This window comes from Coregonus clupeaformis, chromosome 33, assembly GCF_020615455.1.
Source record: "Coregonus clupeaformis isolate EN_2021a chromosome 33, ASM2061545v1, whole genome shotgun sequence".
Classification (NCBI taxonomy): domain Eukaryota; kingdom Metazoa; phylum Chordata; class Actinopteri; order Salmoniformes; family Salmonidae; genus Coregonus; species Coregonus clupeaformis.
In genome coordinates, this window is record NC_059224.1 from 39,148,089 (window position 1) to 39,175,674 (window position 27,586).

A 27,586-nucleotide genomic window follows, 5' to 3' on the forward strand; every position below is an offset into this window, starting at 1 on the left:
CTTCTTTGCCCGGGTGGTGTGTTTGGGATCATTGTCATGCTGAAAGATCCAGCCACGTTTAATCTTCAATGCCCTTGCTGATGGAAGGAGGTTTTCACTCAAAATCTCACAATACATGGCCCCATTCATTCTTTCCTTTACACGGATCAGTCGTCCTGGTCCCTTTGCAGGAAAACAGCCCCAAAGCATGATGTTTCCACCCCCATGCTTCACAGTAGGTATGATGTTCTTTGGATGCAACTCAGCCTTCTTTGTCCTCCAAACATGACGAGTTGAGTTTTTACCAAAAGGTTATATTTTGGTTTCATCTGACATTCTCCCAATCCTCTTTTGGATCATCCAAATGCACTCTAGCAAACTTCAGACGGGAATGGACATGTACGGCACTGCAGGATTTGAGTCCCTGGCGGCGTAGTTTGTTACTGATGGTAGGCTTTGTTACTTTGGTCCCAGCTCTCTGCAGGTCATTCACTAGGTCCCCCCGTGTGGTTCTGGGATTTTTGCTCACCGTTCTTGTGATCATTTTGACCCCATGGGGTGAGATCTCGCGTGGAGCCCCAGATCGAGGGAGATTATCAGTGGTCTTGTATGTCTGCCATTTCCTAATAATTGCTCCCACAGTTGATTTCTTCAAACCAAGCTGCTTACCTATTGCAGATTCAGTCTTCCCAGCCTGGTGCAGGTCTACAATTTTGTTTCTGGTGTCCTTTGACAGCTCTTTGGTCTTGGCCATAGTGGAGTTTGGAGTGTGACTGTTTGAGGTTGTGGACAGGTGTCTTTTATTCTGATAACAAGTTCAAACAGGTGCCATTAATACAGGTAACGAGTGGAGGACAGAGGAGCCTCTTAAAGAAGAAGTTACAGGTCTGTGTGAGCCAGAAATCTTGCTTGTTTGTAGGTGACCAAATACTTATTTTCCACCATAATTTGCAAACAAATTCATAAAAAATCCTACAATGTGATTTTCTGGATATTTTTTTCCCCTCAATTTGTCTGTCATAGTTGACGTGTACCTATGATGAAAATTACAGGCCTCTCTCATCTTTTTAAGTGGGAGAACTTGCACAATCGGTGGCTGACTAAATACTTTTTTTCCCCACTGTATATCATCTCTCTCTTTATTTCTCTCTCTTTCTCTCTCTGGGCTGATAAGGAAGAGTCAATTGCCAACCATCATGTACATAGAGAAGTAGAAGTAAGAAAAATAAAGAAAAATATGTAATAAAGGTTGTGCACTCTGTCATGTACTGCTGTTTTTTTGATGTAGGGGTGTTTTGAGTGGCAATGTCCATTGTAATTGTGGATGATGGTTGGTGCTTATTGGTTGTTTTCTCAACATTGTTTTGTTGTTGGGTGAGGGAATTAATCTACTTATGACCTTGTATGGTGTGACTGGTGCCATGCTGGCGTTTCAGACACCACGCTAGCATCTGTACAGAGATTTCAATTTAAGACGGCTCCAGAAAGCACAGCTCCACTTCTCTCCTCTATACTTTTTTTTAAACCATCTACCACCACACGCCTTCGGAGGACACGTATCTTGTTTGTTTTTTACAGCTTTTCTGCTACATATACATACATTTTACATATACATTTTGCATACACATTTTACATATGTGGTACTTTTATATAAAGCAATCACATAACAATAACACATGACCAAACATAAACTCTTTAATCCCACCCCTCAGCCCCTCTCCGCCCATCCCTATCACGATAGACCTCTCCTCAACTCTCAACCATGAAAGACAATCATGCATGTTGTTGATATTAGTTATCTGTGTGCAGTTAAGGGCAAGATGTGCTGCTTTGTTTTGAGCCAGCTGCAGCTTTGCTAGGTCTTTCTTTGCTGCACCTGACCATATTGTTGGACAGTAATCAAGATGGGCAACGTGGTCTCTGAGCATTTCGTATTACTCTGTACGGTACGTAAATCCGAGACACTCCATTTAAGGAGTGAAAGGGTTACATGGAGAAAATCGGATCTCTCTGAAATGAAAATGGATGGCCCTCCCTTCAGCAAAATGTATTTTACCTAAACCCTCCATGAACACTTGAAAAAAAACAAGTTACCCTCCCCTATACCCAAAATAATAACTCAAATAAAGTGGATGGCAAAGAACATGTTTACCATTTACCCTCCCTAATTGGACAGACCAGAGGCTTAGATACACAGTTATATAATTCTTCTTCGTCCTGTAAAAAAAAAAAGGGTTATGGGTTCGCAGACCACCATGGAAAAGAGCCCATGCGCCTGTTATCGATGTTAGTGTTTTAAAATGTATTAAATAATTTTTACATTAACCCTCCAAAAAAATCATTCATTCATAAACCTTTTACATTTCCATATGTACTAGGACGCTAAGTGTTTGTTTCTTGGGCTTCAGGAATGTGACTGAAAAATGCCCCAGGTCTTGAAAAAGAAAACATGTAACTGATTGAAAGTATAACGGGGATATCGGTGAACATATTCCATGGTCAAGGCTATGACGGCACCAGTTCAATGAGTGGAGCTTACTCTGGTGTTCAAAAGCTCATATCAGACCGAGAGCCTAATGCTTCTTATGTAGTTCTTAATGAGTTTTCGTTTAGAAAATGATCTCTCCGCAGAAGCGACAGTAACAGGGATAGTAAAAACAGATTATCATATTTAGCCGAAAAAGTTATTGATGGCTTCAACAAAAAAAGTGGTTTGCAATTTTCATTCCTACTCATGAACCGCCGTTTGAGTTGTGTGGTTGCAATATCAACAGTCCCTTATCTCTGGTATATCTTGGCATGTATCATTCAAGACTAAGTTTAAATTGTGTGCAGCGCAATGGACATGTAATGCACAATGTCTCAGGAAAGACTGTCTGCGTTGGCAATCCTCAGTGTAGAAAACAGTTGGGCCTGCAACCTGGAGATCAGGAGAGTCTCTCAAGTTGGATTTAATTTAATTTAGGACTAATTTAATTTACCTTGAATATTGCAGCCCATTTGTGTAGGCTATTAGCCAGACAAAACCAGCTGAGTTCAACAATAAATAGTGGCTGAATTTATCCTCAAGCCGACTACATTTTTCCTAATTGTTAGGCTATTTGATGTGTAATTTTTATAAAAAGTTTATAAATAGCACCTAAATCACAGCTAAAGACGATATATACTGTAGCTATAGATAGTACACTGCATAATGAAACAATCCCTAGTAAGCTAGTGTTGAGGGTGGACTGACTGCATTATTTGGCATTACAGTGCCTTACAAAAGTATTCAACCCCCTTGGCATTTTTCTTATTTTGTTGCATTACAATCTGTAATTTAAATGGATTTTTATTTGGAATTCATGTAATGGACATAAACACTCTGGGTCTGAACACCTCCCTATGCAACTGGATCCTGGACTTCCTGACGGGCTGACTTCAGGTGGGGAGGGTAGGCAACATCACCTCCGCCACGCTGACCCTCAACACAGGGGCCCCACAGTTGTGTGTGCTTAGTCCCCTCCTGTACTCCCTGTTTACCCACGACTGCGTGGCCACGCACGACTCCAACACCATCATCAAGTTTGCTGATGACACGACAGTGGTAGGCCTTATCACCGGCGACGATGAGTCAGCCTACAGGGAGGAGGTCAGTGACCTGGCAGTGTGGTGCCAGAACAACAACCTTTACCTCAACGTCAGTAAGACCAAGGAGCTGATCGTGGACTACAGTAAATGGGGGTGGGCGAGCACACCCCCATCCACATCGACGGTGCCGCAGTGGAGCAGGTTGAAAGCTTCAAATTCCATGGTGTTCCTAAAGACTTAAAATTGTATAAACACACGCGTACAGTCGTGAAGAAGGCGTGACAGTGTTTGGCATGGGCCCTCAAAAACTAAAAAAGTTCTAAAGCTGTACCATTGAGAACATTTTGACTGGCTGCATCACTGTCTGATATGGCAATAGCAACGCCCTCAATCGCATGCCGCTACAGAGAGTGGTGCGGACAGCCCAGTACATATCTGGATCCGAGCTCCCTGCCATCCAGGACATCTACAGTTGAAGTCGGAAGTTTACATACATCTTAGCCAAATACATTTAAACTCAGTCCTCTGGTCTGATGAAACAAAAATAGAACTGTTTGGAGGAAAAAGGGGGTTGCTTGCAAGCCGAAGAACACCATCCCAACCATGAAGCACGGGGGTGGCAGCATCATGCTGTGGGGGTGCTTTGCTGCAGGAGGGACTGGTGCACTTCACAAAATACATGGCATCATGAGGAAGGAAAATTATGTGGATATATTGAAGCAACATCTCAAGACATCAGTCAGGAAGTTAAAGCCTTGGTTGCAAATGGGTCTTCCAAATGGACAATGACCCCAAGCATACTTCCAAAGTTGTGGCAAAATGGCTTAAGGACAACAATGTCAAGGTATTGGAGTGGCCGTCACAAAGCCCTGACCTCAATCCTATAGAACATTTGTGGGCAGAACTGAAAAAGCGAGTGCGAGCAAGGAGGCCTACAAACCTGACTCAGTTACACCAGCTCTGTCAGGAGGAATGGGCCAAAATTCACCCAACTTATTGTGGGAAGCTTGTGGAAGGCTACCCAAAACGTTTGACACAAGTTAAACAATATAAAGGCAATGCTACAAAATACTAATTGAGTGTATGTAAACTTCTGACCCACTTGGAAGGTGATGAAAGAAAGAAAAGCTGAAATAAATCATTCTCTCTACTATTATTCTGACATTTCACATTCTTAAAATAAAGTGGTGATCCTAATTGATCTAAGACAGGGAATTTTTACTAGGATTAAATGTCAGGAATTGTGAAAAACTGAGTTTAAATGTATTTGGCTAAGGTGTATGTAAACTTCCGACTTCAACTGTATATACCTCCATCACTCCAGTATCCCTGCACATTGTACATGTAATATTGGAACTGACACTGTATATAGTATGCTTAGTTACTTATTGTGTTCATATTTCTTCTTATTTTTGTATTTTTTTGTATTACATTGTTACTGATTATTGCATTGTGATCGAGATGTAGTTGTCCCTGATTGCACTGACTTTGCTCACAGCTGCTTGTTTGAAGAAGTGTAGTTACTGTGATCAAGATGTGGTTGTCCCACTGGCTATCCTAAGTTGAATGCACCAATTTGTAAGTCGCTCTGGATAAGAGCGTCTGCTAAATGACTGAAGTGTAAATGTAAATGTAGGGTTTTGAGTTTGCAAGAAAGGTATTTCACTGTACTTGTGCAGGTGACATTCACACTTGAAACTAGAAACTAGTAGTACAGTATTGTAGGATTATTTTATGAGATATTATTATTTTCTAAGTCACTGTTGTGTAGTTCTGAAATGTGTAGAATCAGCTGATGTGAATTGTAATGTTCATGCATGATCTAACTAGCAGCTAGCATCTGCTGTATTTTGATTAGTCAGATGTTGTTAATTGTTTTGAGCAATAACAGAAAGTACTTGAGTTGATGCATGGCATTAATTAATTATATCTGCCAAAGAGTAATCTGTTTTCATCCTGTGTTTGTCTATATAGAGAGTCATCTATCCACCATATAAAGAACCCTCAAACTACACTGGTGGCAATGAGTTGGATCAACACACAGTGAGTAAAGTCTCTGAACATATTTTCCACATCATGACACAGATAACGTGATTTGAGACTTTTGTGTTGTACAGTAATTGGTGAAACTTTAATTAAAGAAGGTCAGTGTTTGGTTGGTAATCTGCCTGTGGAGTGTTTGGCCCGTGCAGTGTGAGATCACTGGTCCAGATGGCTGTGTGTGTGTGTGTGTGTGTGTGTGTGTGTGTGTGTGTGTGTGTGTGTGTGTGTGTTAATGTAGCTTGCTTCAGCTTACTGTGATTAAGGCCCACTCTACTGTTTTAGTGCTACGTGCCTTGGCTCCACAGGGAAAGTAGATGGTAGGTCACACTCTGAAAGACACTCCACATAACCAGGGTATTTCTATCAGTGGCCTAACAGCCAGGAGAGGAAAAGTGTGTGTGTGTGCTTTCATTGTAGGGCCTATATGTTTCGAAATTGATTGCAGGTGTGTGTCTTAACCTCTTAAGGATCGGACCCTTTTTTAAAAATGTTCTCCTAAAATGACATACCCAAATCTAACTGCCTGTAGCTCAGGAGGCTAACTGCCTGTAGCTCAGGAGCCTGCTCCTGCCTATTGAAATCACTGGCCACTTTAAGAAATGGAACACTAGTTACTTTAATAATGTTTACATATCTTACACTACTCATCTCATATGTATATACTGTATTGTATTCTATAATATTCTACTGTATCTTTGTCCATGCCGCTCGGTCATTGCTTGTGCATATATGTATATATTCTTAAATTCATTTCCTTACTAGATTTGTGTGTATTGGGTATATGTTGATATTACTTGTTAGATATTACTGTACTGTCGGCGCTAGAAGCACAAGTATTTCGCTACACCCGCAATAACATCTGCTAAACATGTGTATGTGACAAATACAATTTGATTTGATTTGACTTGATTTGACCTGAAGCAAGAATATGCATATTCTTGATACCATTTGATAGGAAACACATAATTTTAGGGGTATGCTTGTCATCGTCAAGGACTAGGGAGTGTTTTTTGGGAAAAAAAGAAACGGAACAGAGCTTAGCAGAGGAAAAATCCTAGAGGAAAACCTGGTTCAGTCTGCTTTCCAACAGACACTGGGAGACAAATTCACCTTTAAGCAGGACAATAACCTAAAACATAAGGCCAAATCAACACTGGAGTTGATTACCAAGACGACATTGAATGTTTCTGATTGGCCTAGTTACAGTTTTGACTTAGATGGGTAAAAAAATATAAATATCAATTTTGAATTCAGGCTGTAACACAGCACAATGTGGAATAAGTCAAGGGGTATGAATACTTTCTGAAGGCACTGTATGGAAATATGTTTTATTGTCACATAAACCGGATAAGTGCAGTGAAATGTGTTGTTTTACAGGGTCAGCTATAGTAGTACGGCGCCCGTGGAGCAAATTAGGGTTAAGTGCCTTTCTCAAGGGCACAGACAGATTTTTCACCTTGTCGGCTCGGATTTTCAAACCAGCGACCTTACTGGCCCAACGCTCTAACCGCTAGGCTACCTGCCATTTTTAGAACATATTTAAGTTTTACCCTATATTACCACAACATTCTCATTGTAGCTACTTAAAGAAAGTTTGAATACATCCCCATTAAGTTCCTCTCCAGAATTAACATATGAGGACTGTATTGTAGGTGATATAGAGACACATATTATTTTATTCATAGGACATTTGAACAACATTCAATGCTCATATCTTTACAATCTGCAAATTATTTAATTCACACCATATTTTTACACTTAATATGGTGACAGTCTGTACATATGGAGTTTGAACCTGCAATGTTTGGTTCCCAAGCAAAGTCTTTCATCATCTGCGCCACCAGGGAAGGTCTCTTAAGTCTTATTTTTTCAGTATATAGCCATGGCAGTATGGTCAATCAGGAATTCCATGCTTCCCTTTAAGCCTTCTTAGACATAACCAAGGGAAATACTGTTAACTAGGTTATTCAACATCACTTCACCCATCCTCTTTATACAGTGAGGGAAAAAAGTATTTGATCCCCTGCTGATTTTGTACGTTTGCCCACTTACAAAGACATGATCTGTCTATAATTTTAATGGTAGGTTTATTTGAACAGTGAGAGACAGAATAACAACAAAAAATTCCAGAAAAACGCATGTTAAAAATGTTATAAATTGATATGCATTTTAATGAGGGAAATATGTTTTTGACCCCTCTGCACAACATGACATAGTACTTGGTGGCAAAACCCCTGTTGGCAATCACAGAGGTCAGACGTTTCTTGTAGCTGGCCACCAGGTTTGCACACATCTCAGGAGGGATTTTGTTCCACTCCTCTTTGCAGATCTTCTCCAAGTCATTAAGGTTTCGAGGCTGACGTTTGGCAACTCGAACCCTCAGCTCCCTCCACAGGTCTAGAGACTGGCTAGGCCACTCCAGGACCTTTATGTGCTTCTTCTTGAGCCACTCATTTGTTGCCTTGGCTGTGTGTTTTTGGGTATTTGTCATGCTGGAATACCCATCCAAGACCCATTTTCAATGCCCTGGCTGAGGGAAGGAGGTTCTCACCCAAAATTTGACGGTACATGGCCCCGTCGATCGTCCCTTTGATGCGGTGAAGTTATCCTGTCACTTTAGCAGAAAAACACCCCCAAAGCATAATGTTTCCACCTCCATGTTTGATGGTGGGGATGGTGTTCTTGGGGTCATAGGCAGCATTCCTCCTCCGCCAAACACGGCGAGTTGAGTTGATGCCAAAGAGCTCAATTTTGGTCTCATCTGACCAAAACACTTTCACGCAGTTCTCCTCTGAATCATTCAGATGTTCATTGGCACACTTCAGACGGCCCGGTATATGTGCTTTCTTGAGCAGGGGGACCTTGTGGGCGCTGCAGGATTTGAGTCCTTCACGGCGTAGTGTGTTACCAATTGTTTTCTTGGTGACTATGGTCCCAGCTGCCTTGATATCATTGACAAGATCCTCCCGTGTAGTTCTGGGCTGATTCCTCACCATTCTGATGATCATTGCAACTCCCTTTAAGAGTGTGCTCATAATCTCAGCTCTTTACCTGTATAAAAGACACCTGGGACCCAGAAATCTTTCTGATTGAGAGTGGGTCAAATACTTATTTCCCTCATTAAAATGCAAATCAATTCATAACATTTTTGACATGTGTTTTTCTGGATTTTGTTGTTGTTATTCTGTCTCTCACTGTTCAAATAAACCTACCATTAAAATTATAGACTGATCATTTCTTTGTCAGTGGGCAAACGTACAAAATCAGCAGGGGATCAAAAACTTTTTTCCCTCACTATATGCTGCGTACTTCTGGGCCCATATTTAAAAGGTATCCAAGACAGTGCTGAACACTTGCTTTTCAGATCATGAAAAATAAGATAGGGGGACAATGTCAAGTGTCTCAAAATAGTAATGATATTAGGTGCATTTTTTTGGTGGCCAATATTGTCAATCAGGACACAGAACAGTGTATTAGTTATTAACATGTTCCCATCCTCTTCATACATTATGTACTTGTAACACTGTACTTGAAAGTCTTTAGAAATGTGATTTTAGTTGCATAGAGCTTCCTTTACATAACTTGTATATTCAAATGCTTCTCAAATACAGACTAAGAACCTTCAAACCAAACAAACAAAAACAATTTAAACTTTTCTCAATTTAAAATCAAAACAAATACAGATGCATGCAATACCATTCTGAAAAAATGTATGATACATACAGTGGGGAGAACAAGTATTTGATACACTGCCAATTTTGCAGGTTTTCCTACTTACAAAGCATATAGAGGTCTGTAATTTTTATCATAGGTACACTTCAACTGTGAGAGACGGAATCTAAAACAAAAATCCAGAAAATCACATTGTATGATTTTTAAGTAATTAATTTGCATTTTATTGCATGACATACAGTGGGGGAAAAAAGTATTTAGTCAGCCACCAATTGTGCAAGTTCTCCCACTTAAAAAGATGAGAGAGGCCTGTAATTTTCATCATAGGTACACGTCAACTATGACATACAAATTGAGAAAAAAAAATCCCGAAAATCAGATTGTAGGATTTTTTATGAATTTATTTGCAAATTATGGTGGAAAATAAGTATTTGGTCACCTACAAACAAGCAAGATTTCTGGCTCTCACAGACCTGTATCTTCTTATTTAAGAGGCTCCTCTGTCCTCCACTCGTTACCTGTATTAATGGCACCTGTTTGAACTTGTTATCAGTATAAAAGACACCTGTCCACAACCTCAAACAGTCACACTCCAAACTCCACTATGGCCAAGACCAAAGAGCTGTCAAAAGACACCAGAAACAAAATTGTAGACCTGCACCAGGCTGGGAAGACTGAATCTGCAATAGGTAAGGAGCTTGGTTTAAAGAAATCAACTGTGAGAGCAATTATTAGGAAATGGAAGACATACAAGACCACTGATAATCTCCCTCGATCTGGGGCTCAACGCAAGATCTCACCCCGTGGGGTCAAAATGATCACAAGAACGGAGAGCAAAAATCCCAGAACCACACGGGGGGACCTAGTGAATGACCTGCAGAGAGCTAGGACCAAAGTAACAAAGCCTACCATCAGTAACACACTACGCCGCCAGGGACTCAAATCCTGCAGTGCAAGACGTGTCCCCCTGCTTAAGCCAGTACATGTCCAGGCCCGTCTGAAGTTTGCTAGAGTGCATTTGGATGATCCAGAAGAGGATTGGGAGAATGTCATATGGTCAGATGAAACCAAAATAAAACCTTTTGGTAAAAACTCAACTCGTCTTGTTTGGAGGACAAAGAATGCTGAATTGCATCCAAAGAAAACCATACCTACTGTGAAGCATGGGGGTGGAAACATCATGCTTTGGGGCTGTTTTTCTGCAAAGGGACCAGGACGACTGATCCGTGTAAAGGAAATAATGAATGGGGCCATGTATCGTGAGATTTTGAGTGAAAACCTCCTTCCATCAGCAAGGGCATTGAAGATGAAACGTGGCTGGGTCTTTCAGCATGACAATGATCCCAAACACACCGCCCAGGCAACGAAGGAGTGGCTTCGTAAGAAGCATTTCAAGGTCCTGGAGTGGCCTAGCCAGTCTCCAGATCTCAACCCCATAGAAAATCTTTGGAGGGAGTTGAAAGTCAGTGTTGCCCAGCGACAGCCCCAAAACATCACTGCTCTAGAGGAGATCTGCATGGAGGAATGGGCCAAAATACCAGCAACAGTGTGTGAAAACCTTGTGAAGACTTACAGAAAACGTTTGACCTGTGTCATTGCCAACAAAGGGTATATAACAAAGTATTGAGAAACTATTGTTATTGACCAAATACTTATTTTCCACCATAATTTGCAAATAAATTCATAAAAAATCCTACAATGTGATTTTCTGGAAAAAAATTCTCATTTTGTCTGTCATAGTTGACTTGTACCTATGATGAAAATTACAGGCCTCTCTCATCTTTTTAAGTGGGAGAATTTGCACAATTGGTGGCTGACTAAATACTTTTTTCCCCCACTGTAAGTATTTGATCACCTACCAACCAGTAAGAATTCCGGCTCTCACAGACCTGTTAGTTTTTCTTTAAGAAGCCCTCCTGTTCTCCACTCATTACCTCTATTAACTGCACCTGTTTGAACTCGTTACCTGTATAAAAGACACCTGTCCACACACTCAATCAAACAGACTCCAACCTCTCCACAATGGCCAAGACCAGAGAGCTGTGTAAGGACATCAGGGATACAATTGTAGACCTGCACAAGGCTGGGATGGGCTACAGGACAATAGGCAAGCACCTTGGTGAGAAGGCAACAACTGTTGGCGCAATTATTAGAAAATGGAAGAAGTTCAAGATGACGGTCAATCACCCTCGGTCTGGGGCTCCATGCAAGATCTCACCTCGTGGGGCATCAATGATCATGAGGAAGGTGAAGGATCAGCCCAGAACTACACGGCAGGACCTGGTCAATGACCTGAAGAGAGCTGGGACCACAGTCTCAAAGAAAACCATTAGTAACACACTACGCCGTCATGGATTAAAATCCTGCAGCACACGCAAGGTCCCTCTCTCAAGCCAGCACATGTCCAGGCCCGTCTGAAGTTTGCCAATGACCATCTGGATGATCCAGAGGAGGAATGGGAGAAGGTCATGTGGTCTGATGAGACAAAAATATAGCTTTTTGGTCTAAAGTCCACTCGCTGTGTTTGGAGGAAGAAGAAGGATGAGTGCAACCCCAAGAACACCATCCCAACGTGAAGCATCGAGGTGGAAACATCATTCTTTGGGGATGCTTTTCTGCAAAGGGGACAGGACGACTGCACCATAATAAGGGGAGGATGGATGGGGCCATGTATCGCGAGATCTTGGCCAACAACCTCCTTCCCTCAGTAAGAGCATTGAAGATGGGTCGTGGCTGGGTCTTCCAGCATGACAACGACCCGAAACACACAGCCAGGGCAACTACGGAGTGGCTCCGTAAGAAGCATCTCAAGGTCCTGGAGTGGCCTAGCCAGTCTCCAGACCTGAACCCAATAGAAAATCTTTGGAGGGAGCTGAAAGTCCTTATTGCCCAGCGACAGCCCCGAAACCTGAAGGATCTGGAGAAGGTCTGTATGGTGGAGTGGGCCAAAATCCCTGCTGCAGTGTGTGCAAACCTGGTCAAGACCTACAGGAAACGTATGATCTCTGTAATTGCAAACAAAGGTTTCTGTACCAAATATTAAGTTCTACTTTTCTGATGTATCAAATACTTATGTCATGCAATAAAATGCAAATTAATTACTTAAAAATCATACAATGTGATTTTCTGGATGTTTGTTTTAGATTCCGTCTCTCACAGTTGAAGTGTACCTATGATAAAAATTACAGACCTCTACATGATTTGTAAGTAGGAAAACCTGCAAAATCGGCAGTGTATCAAATACTTGTTCTCCCTACTGTAAATATACAAAAACAAATTCAGGTTCAATGCAATAACCTTTTTGAAATAAAAAAGGTAAATTGCAGCCATTTTTAAATCAATATCAAATAATTTCTGGGTAACAACTAAGTACCTTACTGTGATTGTTTTCAATAAAAAGGGTCCCAAAAAAACACAATAGCAAAGAGCAAAATCATAAAATACAGTTTTACAAGTACAGAGCATATGAAGAAGATGGGAACATTTTAATAACTCACATTCTTACAACATTATAGGAATGTCATCACAACTGATGAGTCACACCTGTAACATTCTCACCCACTTAATGAGTACAAAAAAAAACTGCTAAATAGCATACGTGCAATAAGAATTCACTCAGATTAGAAAAATATATATTACACAAGAAGTGTCACACAAAAGATTAGCCCTCATAAATAAAATGTACAAACAAAGTCCCCTTGAAAATAAAGTCCTCCAATACCTGCCTGTAGCTACCCCACATGGTGTCTAGGGCAGCCATTTTGTATTTTGCCATCCTCTGCTTCCTCTTTACCTGGTCAACCTGGGGCATCAGGCTTGTGGTAGCCCCACTCCTCCATTGGGCCGGCATCTTGACTGCCAGGCAACGATGGGTGTGACATCCAGCACCTGCCCATCCCGGTCACCTCAGTCCCACCGCTTACCCACTTTGAGTGGACTACTCTGTCCAGCTGTTTTCAGCCCCCACTGCAGTGACCTGTCCTCTTGGCTGGCACATCCCACTCAGCCTCACCAGGCCACACACCTCCAGACATGTCCTTAGAGCTGCTCAGCCTTCACCCTTAGGGCACCTTAACACACTCCAGGCAAGTTAGGTCACACAAAGGTCTCTCAGACCAATAGGGGATGGCTTCCTCTTCTGCCCCAGTTGCACCCAGAACAACCCATGGGAGAGATACATGCAGCTCAAGTCAATTAACCAATACAAAAGAGTCACACCTGTGACACAAATATTATCTGAATGTCAGCACAACTGGACAGTTGTTTTGGGAACCTACACCGCATAACCAAAGGTATGCGGACACCTGCTCGTCAAACATCTCATTCCAAAATCATTGGCATTAATATGGAGTTGGTTCCCCTTTGCTGCTACAACAGCCTCCACTCTTCTGGGAAGACTTTACACTAGATGTTGGAACATTGCTGCGGGGACATGCTTCCATTTAGCCACAAGAGCATAAGTGAGGTCGGGCGAGGATGTTGGGTGATTAGGCCTGGCTCACAGTCAGCATTCCAATTCATCCCAAAGGTGCTCGATGGGATTGAGGTCAGGGCTCTGTGCAGGCCAGTCAAGTTCTTCCACACCGATTTCGACAAACCATTTCTGTATGGACCTCGCTTTGTGCACGGGGGCATTGTCATGCTGAAACAGGAAAGGGCCTTCCCCAAACTGTTGCCACAAAGTTGGAAGCACAGAATCATCTAGAATATAATTGTATGCTGTAGCGTTAAGATTTCCCATCACTGGAACTAAGGGGCCTAGCCCGAACCATGAAAAACATTGGGGCAGGTAGCGTTCTCTTGGCATCCGGCAAACCCAGATTTGTCCGTCGGACTGTCAGATGGTGAAGCATGATTCATCCAGAGAATGCGTTTCCACTGCTCCAGAGTCCAATGGTGGCGAGCTTTACATCACTCAAGCCGACGCTTGGCATTACGCTTGGTGATCTTAGACTTGTGTGCGCTGGTCAGCAATGAAAACCCATTTCATAAAGCTCCCGACGAACAGTTATTGTGCTGATGTTGCTTCCAGAGGCAGTTTGGAACACAGTAGTGAGTGTTGCAACCGAGGACAGACGATTTTTACGTGCTACTCGCTTCAGCACTTGGTGGGCCCGTTCTGTGAGCTTGTGTGGCCTACCACATTGCGGCTGAGTCGTTGTTGCTCCTAAAAGTTTCCACTTCACAATAACAGCACTTACAGTTGACCGAGGAGCTCTAGCAGGGTAGAAATTTGACAAACTGACTTGTTGGAAAGGTGGCATCCTATGAAGGTGCCACGTTGAAAGTCACTGAGCTCTTCAGTGAGGCCATTCTACTACAAATGTTTGTCTATGGAGATTGCATGGCTGTGTTCTCGATTTTATACACCTGTCAGCAACGGGTGTGGTTGAAATAGCCCAATCCACTAATTTGAAGGGGTGTCCACATACCTTTGTATATACAGTGCATTCGGAAATTATTCAGACGCCTTGACTTTTTCCACATTTTACTATGTTACAGCCTTATTCTAAAATGGATTAAATTGTTAATGAAATATAATTTGTTATTAAAAGCATTCTTTGAATGTTTTTGGGATGTTATCATCCTAATGTTAGATAAAACCCTAACTACAACTTATTGGGAATCTTTGCTAATGTTCTTGGAATGTTCACGGTTTGCTGGGTGCTTGCTAATCAGTCTCATAAGGCCCAACTTCAGATGACCGGTAAACTCCAGAAATACCATCTTCAGAAATAATATTCCAATATCCTTTCTTCTCCATACTTCCTTCATTACTCAGCATACAATTTGTAATTGGATGCAACTTGTAAAATGTGTAGTAAATGCTTGGTCTGGGCCACTAGGAATGCCTTGAACGACATGCAATCCCTTGAAACTAACAAAGTTTCACAGCAAGTGAGAGAGAGTGAAAGAGAGAGGGAGACAGAGAAATAGAGAGAGAACAAGAATGAGAAAGAGGTGAAGGAAGTATCAAGAGGAAACTGCTCTCTCTCTCTCTTTCTTCCCCCTTTCCCCTCTCCCCTTCCGTCCGCAGACCTCTCACCCGTAACCGGCATAAAACAATAGCCGGTCTCTGGCATTTAGATGGTTTAATGTAGGATTGTTCTTCATTAACTATCCTTTAGTCCTGATCTGAGGGCCGATCCATTTGCTAATAATCTCCTGCACCTTGTATTATCCATCAATGTCTTTGTTCTCCTTTCGTAATGACTTTCTTCCCCTATAGCGCGGCCATGATTAGACAGTGTTTATGAAAAAGGAACGCACCGGGCTACTCTATGGGATCGATGGCAGTGCATGTTCAAAATATCAATCACTGTCTGCTTGCGTTAGTCGTGTGTTAGCCGCCCGCAAGCTAGGCTATCAGGTTAATCAGGGGGCTGAGAGCGGGCTCTGTTTTGGGCTGTGGACCTTATGAAGGGATGTCGGAGAATACGATTATTGTCAGATCAGTGTGAGTGTGTTGGGGTGAGGGCGTGAGTGTGTGTATGAGGGTGGGTGTGGTGGGTTGTGTGTGTGTTTCCAAAAGTGTGTTGTGTGTGTTGGGGGGTGGGGTATTTCGTGGTGGTGTTGCCACAAATTGACTCAAAGAGAAACCTTCAAAATGTGTGTGTTCGCTCGCAGCCTCATCACGGCCACGCGTATGAAAGGGACGCCTGTTTGCAGAGAGCGCCATTGACATTCCTCTGATAAGAGTTCCTCTTCCTCCCCCCTTTCTTTGCCTCCTCCCTGCCTCCTTCCCTCCCCCTATCTTATTAACCGTCGTCTGGGAATGCCAGGGATCTTTATCAAAACATTCCTTGCTGTCATCTCTTTCCCCTCAACCTGCATCCTCCGTGCAGTCCCTTGCTCGCTCCCCCCTCCTCCCTCCATCCCCCTCTCTCCGCCACACAGGCCCCTTATCAGATGCATGCTGGACGCAAAAACAAAGACCGCCATGCTTTTGCCTCATTATTTTGTAATTTCACAACCCAATAACTTTGCTTCTTGCACGCCCTCTCCGAAGAGAGAAATACGTCCCACGTCGCGATGTGAGGATGCTGAAAGAGTAGAAAACAGAAGAAACAAAAGAGAAAATGGAGAGAGCAAGACAAGTGGCATGTGTTCCAGGTTGGAAGGGGAGCTGTTGGAGAGGGGTGGAGGGAGGAAGGGAGGGAAAAAAGGAGGGAAAAGGGAAGAAAGAGGATGTGATGCGTCAGATCGCTTCTAGAGTCTGGGCCTATGATTTCTTGCATGAAGGTCGAAAAACAAATGATTTTGCCTCTCTTTAGAGGTTTGTGTTTGTGTGTGTGCTTCCATCAGCATTGAGGAGTAACGGAATACATGTAAACGGATGACGTTATTGATGACAAAAATACTATAACTGTAATCCACTACTTTACCAGCAAAAATATTGTAATCAGATTACAGATAACTTTGAAAAACTAGATGATTACTTCTAGGATTACTTTTAAATTTAGAAAGGATGTTTGTGAAAACATTCTTTATGACACCTTTCTGTTTTCTATGTCTTCTAATGTTGCGACTGCTGTCGGCATCCAATAATAAGCCTATACAGTGCCTTCGGAAAGTACTCATATCTCTTGACTTTTTCCAAATTTCGTTAGGTTACAGCCTTATTCTAAAATTGATTAAATTGTTTTCTTCCCTCATCAATCTACACACAATACCCCATAATTATAAAGCATTATCATAATGGGGGTGAACCTTCGCCCCAGTCTGAGGTCCTAAGCGCTCTGGAGCAAGGATCTCTCTGTACTTTGCTCCGTTCATCTTTGCCTCGATCATAGTCTCCCAGTCCCTGCCACTGAAAAACACCCCCACAGCATGCTGCTGCCACTCTACTCCAGAGGTGACGCTTGGCATTCAGGCCAAAGAGTTGAAACTTGGTTTCATCAGACCAGAGAATCTTGTTTCTCATGGTCTGAGAGTCTTTAGGTGCCTTTTGGCAAACTCCAAGCGGGCTGTCATGTGCCTTTTACTGAGGAGTGGCTTCCATCTGGCCACTCTACCATAAAGGCTTGATTGGTGGAGTGCTGCAGAGATGGTTGTCCTTCTGGAAGGTTCTCCCATCTCCACAGAGGAACTCTAGAGCTCAGAGTGACCATCGGGTTCTAGATCACCTCCCTGACCAAGGCCCTTCTCCCCTGATTGCTCAATTTGGCTGGGCGGCCAGCTCTAGGAAGTCTTGGTGGTTCCAAACTTCTTCCATTTAAGAATGATGGAGGCCACTGTGTTCTTGGGGACCTTCAATGCTGCAGAACATGTTTTGTACCCTTCCCCAGATCTGTGCCTCGACACAATTCTGTCTCGGAGCTCTACGGACAATTCCTTCCACCTCATGGCTTGGTTTTTGCTCTGACATGCGCTGTCAACTGTGGGACCTTATATAGACAGGTGTGTGCCTTTCCAAATCAATCATGTCCAATCAATTGAATTTACCACAGGTGGACTCCAATCAAGTTGTAGAAACATCTCAAGGATGATAAATGGAAATAGGATGCACCTGAGCTCAATTTCGAGTCTCATAGCAAAGGGTCTGAATACTTATGTACATTTATTTTTTATACATTTGCTAAAATATCTAAAAATATGTTTTTAGCTTTGTCATTATGGGATATTGTGTGTAGATTGCTGAGGGTGTTTTTTTATTTAATCAATTTTAGAATAAGGCTGTACCGAAACAAAATGTGGAAAAAGACAAAGGGTCTAAATACTTTCCATTAGGCACTGTATAGGCTAATCTTTGGATACCAACTTGAATAAACGCTTGGAGCCTGGTAAGGACAACAGCAGTGGTGTAGCCTACGGGCGATAAGAATATCCTCTTTGGCCTATTATTGATATCTACAGTACATAGCGCAATAACATGAATCATGCTGCTCTCTTATGGATTGTGGTTGTTGTAGATGGATGTTCACAATTGTATAGGTTTATTTTAACTCAATAATGGTTGAAGTTTAAGCTGCCTATCAATCATTGTTTTTGCGACCAGTGGACAGCCAGTGGAAAATGTGCTCTTGCAACAGCTGCACAGTACGGATCCCAGCCTATGGAATCAAAGTTTGGAGTTCCTACCTTCTAAACACCTCCGTGGTAACCGTGGTATTGTGCCCCACACATACTGTCAAATGTACTGTTTAATTTAAGAAGTTCCCGAGTGGGGCCTTTATTGCTCAATCTAAATAGTGCTGATAAAAAAGCGTCCATAGGCTCAAACTCGCGCATGTTTGATAGACCTAAACAGTTGCACATAGAGTACCATAAGGAGATGGTCAAAGAGAGCAATGGTGGAAGCAGAAGCACTGCTTGATTCTGTTGGTGCGAGTGAAGATGAGTGGAATACTGTAACATCTAAAAATGGAGCTAAAAGGGCTAAAGTTGTAAATCAAGATAAGCCTCGGTATGATAATGCCTCATTCCTTGTTGGAGTGCGTTTCATGATCTTGTTTTTTTGGGAAACCCATTTGCGGTCATAAAGATGGTGAAGGATGCATTGGGAGAAGTGGAGTCAGTCAGAGAGACCAGGAGTGGTATGAAAGCACAGTGGATGTACAAATGTGCAAATGATCAACGCATGAAGTGGAATACTATGATTATCGATAAAAGGTGTTATATCTGGCGTCTCGATGGATACCTCGATGGATATATTGATGGATATCGCTTAACCCGCACTGTGAATAGAAAGGAGGAAAGCCTTTCTGTATTATTGATGTTTGATTAAGATTTCTCCCGACCCATGTAAAGCTGAGATATGCGGCGCATAAGCCACTTCAATGTCATAAATGTAAAATATTTGGCCACGTGTCAAGTGTTTGCAAACGGAATATCAGTCTGAGGATGCAGGGTGTTAAAATTGTGATGGGAATCACGTTCCAGATTTCCCAGAGTGCTCTGTTAGGGTGAAAATCAAAGTAGGAAGAATCAGGGCTGTCGAGAAGGTCTCCTATGCAGAGGCAATGAAAATTGTCGAAGCAGCGAGTGGAGATTATGAAGCTATGGCAGTGGATGCCCAACAGTCTGTGGATGTCAGTTAGTTGAGAGATCCTGAAACACTAATCTTGAAGAAGGTTGATTTTGTTGCGTTTATTGCGCAGGTGATTAATTGTACAGGACAAACTAACAAAAAATCGAAGAAACTGGAAATCATTGTAAAAGCGGCTAAAAGGTTCTTGAATCTCCAGGATTTCACGGCTGAAACATTGCAGGGAATACTGTCTGAAGATGCTTCCCCCTCTCAGACCCCAGAGCCTGTGTAGGGATCTGAGTACATTGACTTTTGTTTAGTTTTATGAGAATAATATGAGTGTTTTTAATTTTTTTTAGTTAAAGTATCTCGGTTTTTACCACACTGAGTAGTTGGCGGCAATACACCTTTTTGAATGTAGTCCCCCAATAAAATCTTGAAGAAGAAGAAGACCACAGTATGAGTCATAATACCAATAAAACATAGCATTCAAACAGGGAAATGGTTTCAATCGTTTTTCCATCATTCATTTTTCCCATAGTGGATTTTAGAAACACTTAAAATAAGGGCTGTGTTTCATGTAGGCTTACCCTAGCGAGATGTTGCGATAACCATGTAACAAGGTGGCTTTTATCATGGTGGTCCTCTGTAGCTCAGCTGGTAGAGCACGGCGCTTGTAACGCCAAGGTAGTGGGTTCAATCCCCGGGACCACCCATACACAAAAATATATGCACGCATGACTGTAAGTCGCTTTGGATAAAAGCGTCTGCTAAATGGCATATTATATTATATTATTATATCATTATATTCGGCTGTATTTACCCCCCAATTTCTTTTAAACACTAATTAGCTGCTAATGTGGCTATCATAAAGAACAACAAATGCCATGATGAGCTGGACGAGACTGCCGAATCAAGGCAAAAGTAAGATTATCTGGATTAACTATTTAATGTTAGCTAAATGTAGTTATTAATAAATTGGATACATTTCTTTAAATGGACAATTCTGAGAACTGTCTTGTGCAAGTTTTAAATTGACACAATAACTGTTAGCAAAGGTGTCAGCTAGAGATGACATGCAGGAGCTTGCAGGGATTTGTAGTTTTGCATGATGTCTACTTTGATGCTAATTAGTGTTTTAGAATTTGAGAGTAAATAGAGCCGAATATATTGATAAAAGTCACCTTGTCCGAGAGAGATTCACATGGTTATCAAAACGTCAAGCCAGGGTAAGCCTACACGAAACACAGCCCTTATTGTAAGTGATTCTAAAAATCTCCTATGGAAAAAATTAATGGTGGAAAAACGATAGGAACCATTTCCCTGTTTGATCACTAGGTTTTATGGTTATTATGACACCTCCATTGTGGGGCTTTATTATGGAGATATTAAAGTGTCACCAACAAACACATAAACAATAGGTCTATAGCAAATGCAGTGTATGGCATTCATTTTTCACATGCAAATAGCACTTTTCGAGAGCAGCATTTATTTTTCAACTCAAAACAATAAGCCCAACAAAATAAACAAACAACAGAGTAGGCTAATAAGTCCTTAGTTTTTGGGTTTTGCTCAGGTAAAGCAATTTGACTAATCTATGTTTCCATATTTCCAAGTCCTATTCTTGAAGATCAAAGGGTATTTAATTAATTAGAATAATTGGAAATCTAACAGACTTTGGTTTTTGATATAACGATATAATTAATTAGAATAATTGGAAATCTAACAGACTTTGGTTTTTGATATAACGATATAGCCTAATTGTATTGTTATCTGTACTGAAGTAGAAAGCAATGGGTTAGAAGCCTACATAACCCATAACATTAAATGCAACATCCATTCATGGCCAGCTATGAAAACTCTAACATTGATTAATCCTGCAATAGATGTCGTCCAATTGGTAATATTCAATTTTGTGTTCTTCTAATGCCTAAAGTAACTGAAAGTTCTCCGATTAGGTTACTGAGTTTGGGTAATCCAAAGTTATGTTACTGATGACAGTTATGGACAGGTAACTAGTAACTGTAACGGATTACATTCAGAAAGTAACCTACCCAACCCTGGCTTCCGTACCTACATATCCGTATCAGTAGGTCCCTGTGGCCATACATAGGTGTGTGTGTGTGTGGCTGTATGCTCTCCTCTTTGTTGTCCTAGGAAAATACTTGCATGATTTACATAATTGAGAGAGAGTGTTGGGACCTGTGTCAAGCTACTGGCTAACTGAACCAGATTGGGCATCATGGCAAACAAAGAGTCATTGGGAGCGTTCGTTTTGCATCGCCCGGTTCTCGCCTGATTCTCTTCAGGACCAATAAAATTGCCTAAAATGTACAAACTCAGCCCACCTGGAGCATTGGGCAATGCAAATTGAACGACTACTACTACAGCAATATGCCGCTTAGCAGACGCTTTTATCCAAAGCAACTTACAGTCATGCGTGCATACATTTTTGTGTATGGGTGGTCCCAGGGATCGAACCCACTACCCTGGCATTACAGGCGCCGTGCTCTACCAGCTGAGCTACAGAGGACCACGATACTAATACTAATACTACTAGACTAGTAGTATGAACCCCCCCCCCGTTCACCCCCCTCTTTCCACTCATTCAAACACTCTATTAAAGGTGCCAGCTAAAAACTCTAAACCTCAGAGAGATTAATTCTCGCTAGACTTCACACGGCATCGAAATTCCACGCCAAACATCACATTTTTGTTTATCCCATTTTTCTGCCATGGCTCTCTGTTATGTAAACCAGCAGACTAATAACTGTGAAATGAGCTCTGCAGGGTGGGAGTACAGAGGTAATGGTCTCTGGTAATGACATGTCCCACTGTGTTAAATGTCTAAGAAGGAGGGGGGCATGAAATGACAGATGAGCACCACCTCAACTTACATGCTCAGGATGGAGGGACAACAGGAAAGGAGGGAGGGAAAGAGAAGGGAGGAGAGAGAGAAAGAGGAGCATATTACGATAGAAAAAGCTCACACTCAGACACTGAAAAAAGGAGAAAGAGAACAAGAGCAAGAGAGAGAAGAAAGGATGGAAGTAGAAAAAGGGTCTAAGGTGATTGAGAGATTGATAGAGTTCGGGATAGGGAATGAGATAGTGCCCTCAGTGATCATTATCGGCCTTGAGAAAGGGTGCTTCCTAAAAGGTACGACCCTACTCCCTATATAGTGTAGTACTTTTGTTCAGGGCCCATAGGGCTCTGGTCAAAAGGATGGAGGATATAGGGAGTAGGCCTTCAGCCTCTAGGACTTCATACAAAGTGAAGTTTCAAGTTTTAATGTCACATGCACAAGTACAGTGAATTGCCTTTCTTGCAAGCTCTAAACTCAACAATGCAGTAATCAATAAAACATTTATAGAACAAATAACATAAGGTATAACAAAAACACACAATAAATAAATAAGAAATATACATCGTTTGAGCATAGAGCACATACAGTGGGGGAAAAAAGTATTTAGTCAGCCACCAATTGTGCAAGTTCTCCCACTTAAAAAGATGAGAGAGGCCTGTAATTTTCATCATAGGTACACGCCAACTATGTTGAATTTTTTTCTCCAGAAAATCACATTGTAGGATTTTTTATGAATTTATTTGCAAATTATGGTGGAAAATAAGTATTTGGTCACCTACAAACAAGCAAGATTTCTGGCTCTCACAGACCTGTAACTTCTTCTTTAAGAGGCTCCTCTGTCCTCCACTCGTTACCTGTATTAATGGCACCTGTTTGAACTTGTTATCAGTATAAAATACACCTGTCCACAACCTCAAACAGTCACACTCCAAACTCCACTATGGCCAAGACCAAAGAGCTGTCAAAGGACACCAGAAATAAAATTGTAGACCTGCACCAGGCTGGGAAGACTGAATCTGCAATAGGTAAGCAGCTTGGTTTGAAGAAATCAACTGTGGGAGCAATTATTAGGAATGGAAGACATACAAGACCACTGATATTCTCCCTCGATCTGGGGCTTCACGCAAGATCTCACCCCGTGGGGTCAAAATGATCACAAGAACGGTGAACAAAAATCCCAGAACCACACGGGGGGACCTAGTGAAAGACCTGCAGAGAGCTGGGACCAAAGTAACAAAGCCTACCATCAGTAACACACTACGCCGCCAGGGACTCAAATCCTGCAGTGCCAGACGTGTCCCCCTGCTTAAGCCAGTACATGTCCAGGCCCGTCTGAAGTTTGCTAGAGTGCATTTGGATGATCCAGAAGAGGATTGGGAGAATGTCATATGGTCAGATGAAACCAAAATATAACTTTTTGGTAAAAACTCAACTCGTCGTGTTTGGAGGACAAAGAATGCTGAGTTGCATCCAAAGAACACCATACCTACTGTGAAGCATGGGGGTGGAAACATCATGCTTTGGGGCTGTTTTTCTGCAAAGGGACCAAGACGACTGATCCGTGTAAAGGAAAGAATGAATGGGGCCATGTATCGTGAGATTTTGAGTGAAAACCTCCTTCCATCAGCAAGGGCATTGAAGATGAAACGTGGCTGGGTCTTTCAGCATGACAATGATCCCAAACACACCGCCCGGGCAACGAAGGAGTGGCTTCGTATGAAGCACATTAAGGTCCTGGAGTGGCCTAGCCAGTCTCCAGATCTCAACCCCATAGAAAATCTTTGGAGGGAGTTGAAAGTCCGTGTTGCCCAGCAACAGCCCCAAAACATCACTTCTCTAGAGGAGATCTGCATGGAGGAATGGGCCAAAATACCAGCAACAGTGTGTGAAAACCTTGTGAAGACTTACAGAAAACGTTTGACCTGTGTCATTGCCAACAAAGGGTATATAACAAAGTATTGAGAAACTTTTGTTATTGACCAAATACTTATTTTCCACCATAATTTGCAAATAAATTCATTAAAAATCCTACAATGTGATTTTCTGGATTTTTTTTTCTCAATTTGTCTGTCATAGTTGACGTGTACCTATGATGAAAATTACAGGCCTCTCTCATCTTTTTAAGTGGGAGAACTTGCACAATTGGTGGCTGACTAAATACTTTTTTTCCCCACTGTACCTGTTTTGCATTTTCTCTGTCTTTGTGTGTGTGTCTGTGTGTGTGTGTGTGTGTGTGTGTGTGTGTGTGTGTGTGTGTGTGTGTGTGTGTGTGTGCACACCCTTAGGGTGATGCCACAGATAAGGGACCAGGATGCAGAGCCCAAGGCCTCATGTAGCCCTGCAGACAGCCTTATCACCCCCATCATCGCACACGCACACACAGATATATATTCCAGGTCTGCTTTGCAGCGAGCGAGAGAGCGAGAAAATCGATAGCAGATCTTTGTCTTCGGCCCGAGCGGGAACATGTGGTCCCATATCATTGGAAACATTGTCTCAGTTTTCATGTTAGCATTCGTCATCGTTTGGCTGTGTTTTTAGGCCACGCCTATAGCTGTGGAGAATTCTGATGAGTCGGTGAGCGGGCTGGGGCTGTAGCATCATACACCTGAGGATTAGCCAGAGATAGGAGGAGAGGAGAGAGGAGGAGAGGAGAGGCAGAGGAGGAAAGACGAGGTAAGGTAAGGGGAAGGAAGAATAGTTCAAAGGGAGGGGAGAAGAGGAGATAAAAGATTGAGAGGGGCGAGGGAGGAAAAATAGGTAAGAGAAAGAAGAAAGAACAAAAGACAATGAGAGATGAATAGGATGACATGAAAGCAAATAACGCATGAAGATGTTTCAGAGAGACAGAGTAGGATGGAGGAGAGAGGTGAGGTCATGAAGAAAGGAGAGAAAATTAGGCTGATGAAAGAGAAGAGAAAAGGTCTACACGCATTGTAGAAAAGACAGGAAAGGGCGAGAAAATGATGAAGACAGGAGAGAAAAGAGGAGGAAAGAAGGAGAGAAGAAGGTTTACAGTGGAGGGAGGAGGGACAGGGGAGGGAAGGTGGCTGTGGAAAGAAGAGAAGAGGGGAGTGGGAGGAGAGAAGGAGGAGGGAGAGTAGCCTCCTCTCTGTAGTTATGAGGGAGGGGCAAGCAGAGCTGACACCATTTGACAAATGCATAATCCACAGCTTTTCCTCAACTGTGATCTCTCTCTGTCTCTCTCTCCCTCCCTACCTCTTCTGTTATTTTTTTTTACTAGTGTAATCCTGAAGGTAACCCTCGAAGATGTCTTCGTATATTGCAACTGCAAGTGTCTTTTAACCTGCAGAGTTGAAATACAAAAGCACATACATACACAAAGAAACCTGTTGGACCTTGGTGTAAAATTGGACAATAAAGTAATCTTCTTCATCTTATTACTCTTCAGGTAGAGTGGGCATATGCAAATATTAGTGATGTAATGATTCACCAATACGCATTGGTCCCGATTCAAATGATATGAGTGCATTTAAGATATGAGTGTATTGGTCAGCAGCACACCAAACCGATCCAAATGTAGAATGCACAGCTCAGAAAATTGATAAAACGTTACAAATCGCTGGTTCCCTAAAATGTTTTGCTCAAATTACTTTCTTTCTACCTTCTGAAAATACCTCTCATCTTTTGTGACAACTGCATCAAACTAAGTAGGTAATTATGTTGACAGTCATTGACCTACAAGTAATTTTGCATGCTGGACATCCCCAGGCAATATTACATTTTAGTCATTTAGCAGACGCTCTTATCCAGAGCGACTTACTAACTGTAAGTGCATACATTTTTTTTTTTCCCCCTGTGGGAATCGAACCCACAACCCTGGCGTTGCAAACGCCATGCTCTATCAACTGAGCTACATCCCTGCCGGCCAATCCCTCAAAGACGCTGGGCCAATTGCGCGCCACCCCATGGGTCTCCCGGTCGCGGCCAGCTACGACAGAGCCTGGATTTGAACCAGGATCTCTAGTGGCACAGCTAGCACTGCGATGCAGTGCCTTAGACCACTGAGCCACTCGGGAACATCAGTAGCCTAGTCCAACTGCAAGCTGCGCGCGCTGACCACCAAGAGGTAGGCCTATTCCTGATCTGCATGTCACTTTCAGCATTCAAATGTTTGTAAAATGGCTTGCACAATATTACGCTTTATTGGTTGAGTGAGAACCAATGTAATTTGATAGGTAATTTTATCAAACGCTTTGTTGAAAATTGTGTTTTACCAGAAAAATTTAAGTAGCCTGAACTACCGCTGGAGACACAACTCTCTTTTGGCTATATAGAATATATCAGTTCAACGTCTAGTTTTGATTTACATTTGGTTGAGTTGTCAACTAATGTGAATTAAACGTGAAATCAACAAAAAATGGCACCATGTCATTGGATTTAGGTAAAGATTTGGGTAAGAAAAATACTAAATTCCCTTGATTCTTTTGATTACTTTTTCATAATGAGGACAGCAATCACTCCAAGTCTGACAAAACTTCCAAAAGGTAAAACCATTCGATTATGAGACAGGGGTGAAATGCACAGTTGTGCTATATATTCATTGGCAATGTCATAGCTACCTTTTAAATATAAATATAGATACATTACGCAGCTCTAACACTTTTAATCTGCAAAAATGACAAATTAATTAGTTGGTGATGGTGATTTCAGATTAAAGTTGAAATCACCATCACCCACTAATTAATTTGTCTGTTTTGCAGATTAAAAGTGTTAGAGCTAGTAATGTATCAATAGTTATTTCCCCCCTAACTAATAGTGAGGTGGTAGATGCCCAGTTTCCAATAGACATATACACCATTTACACACACACACACACACACACACACACACACACACACACACACACACACACACACACACACACACCCACACACACACACACACACACACACACACACACACACACACACACACAAACACACACCAGAGCATGTGAGTGAAGTTGAGCACTCATCACTCATGGAGCGGTGCATGCGCACAGTTCTGGCGCTCCATGTCCTTTCCCACAGCCCTGCTAAAAACCGCTCCATGCTCACAGGAAAAATAAACTCCAACTCTAAATTCGCTCCATTTATTAAAATCACAATTTAACCAACAACACCCATCTGTTTTTGTGACTACCTGGACCTACCAATTGTTTTTTAAGTATTGAAACCAAACCATATGGAATTGAATGAAAACTATTTGAATAAACATGAAAAGGTGAATGTAGGAAGCAAACATAATTTCGAATACGCTACATGTCATATTAAACAGCATATACCGTAAACAGTCTAAATAGGTCAGGAGCCAGACAGGGAGCATAAGAAGGAACGAAAATAAATTATTTAGGCAATATTATTTCAGTTATTTCTAGGGTATAGCCTACAAAGAAATACATTGTGAAGCATTTGCAAGTGCGACGTAATAGGCTGGTAGGGACATAAATTAAACAACATTTCATTGTATTAAATCCTTATAGT

General features: G+C 42.0%; 1 protein-coding gene across 2 annotated transcripts in view; it reads left to right on the top strand.

Annotated features, from left to right (window-relative positions):
* LOC121534708 (protocadherin-1-like) overlaps positions 1 to 27,586 on the top strand; it is a 395,998-nt gene that overhangs the window by 114,341 nt on the left and 254,071 nt on the right. The window contains exon 4 of one of the 2 annotated variants that reach the window (XM_041841294.2): positions 5,524 to 5,592. The exons of the other annotated variant lie outside the window; for it this stretch is intronic. Within the exon in view, the coding sequence (XP_041697228.2) occupies positions 5,524 to 5,592 (69 nt within the window). The remainder of the gene's footprint in view (positions 1 to 5,523; positions 5,593 to 27,586) is intronic. 2 annotated transcript variants of the gene reach the window in all.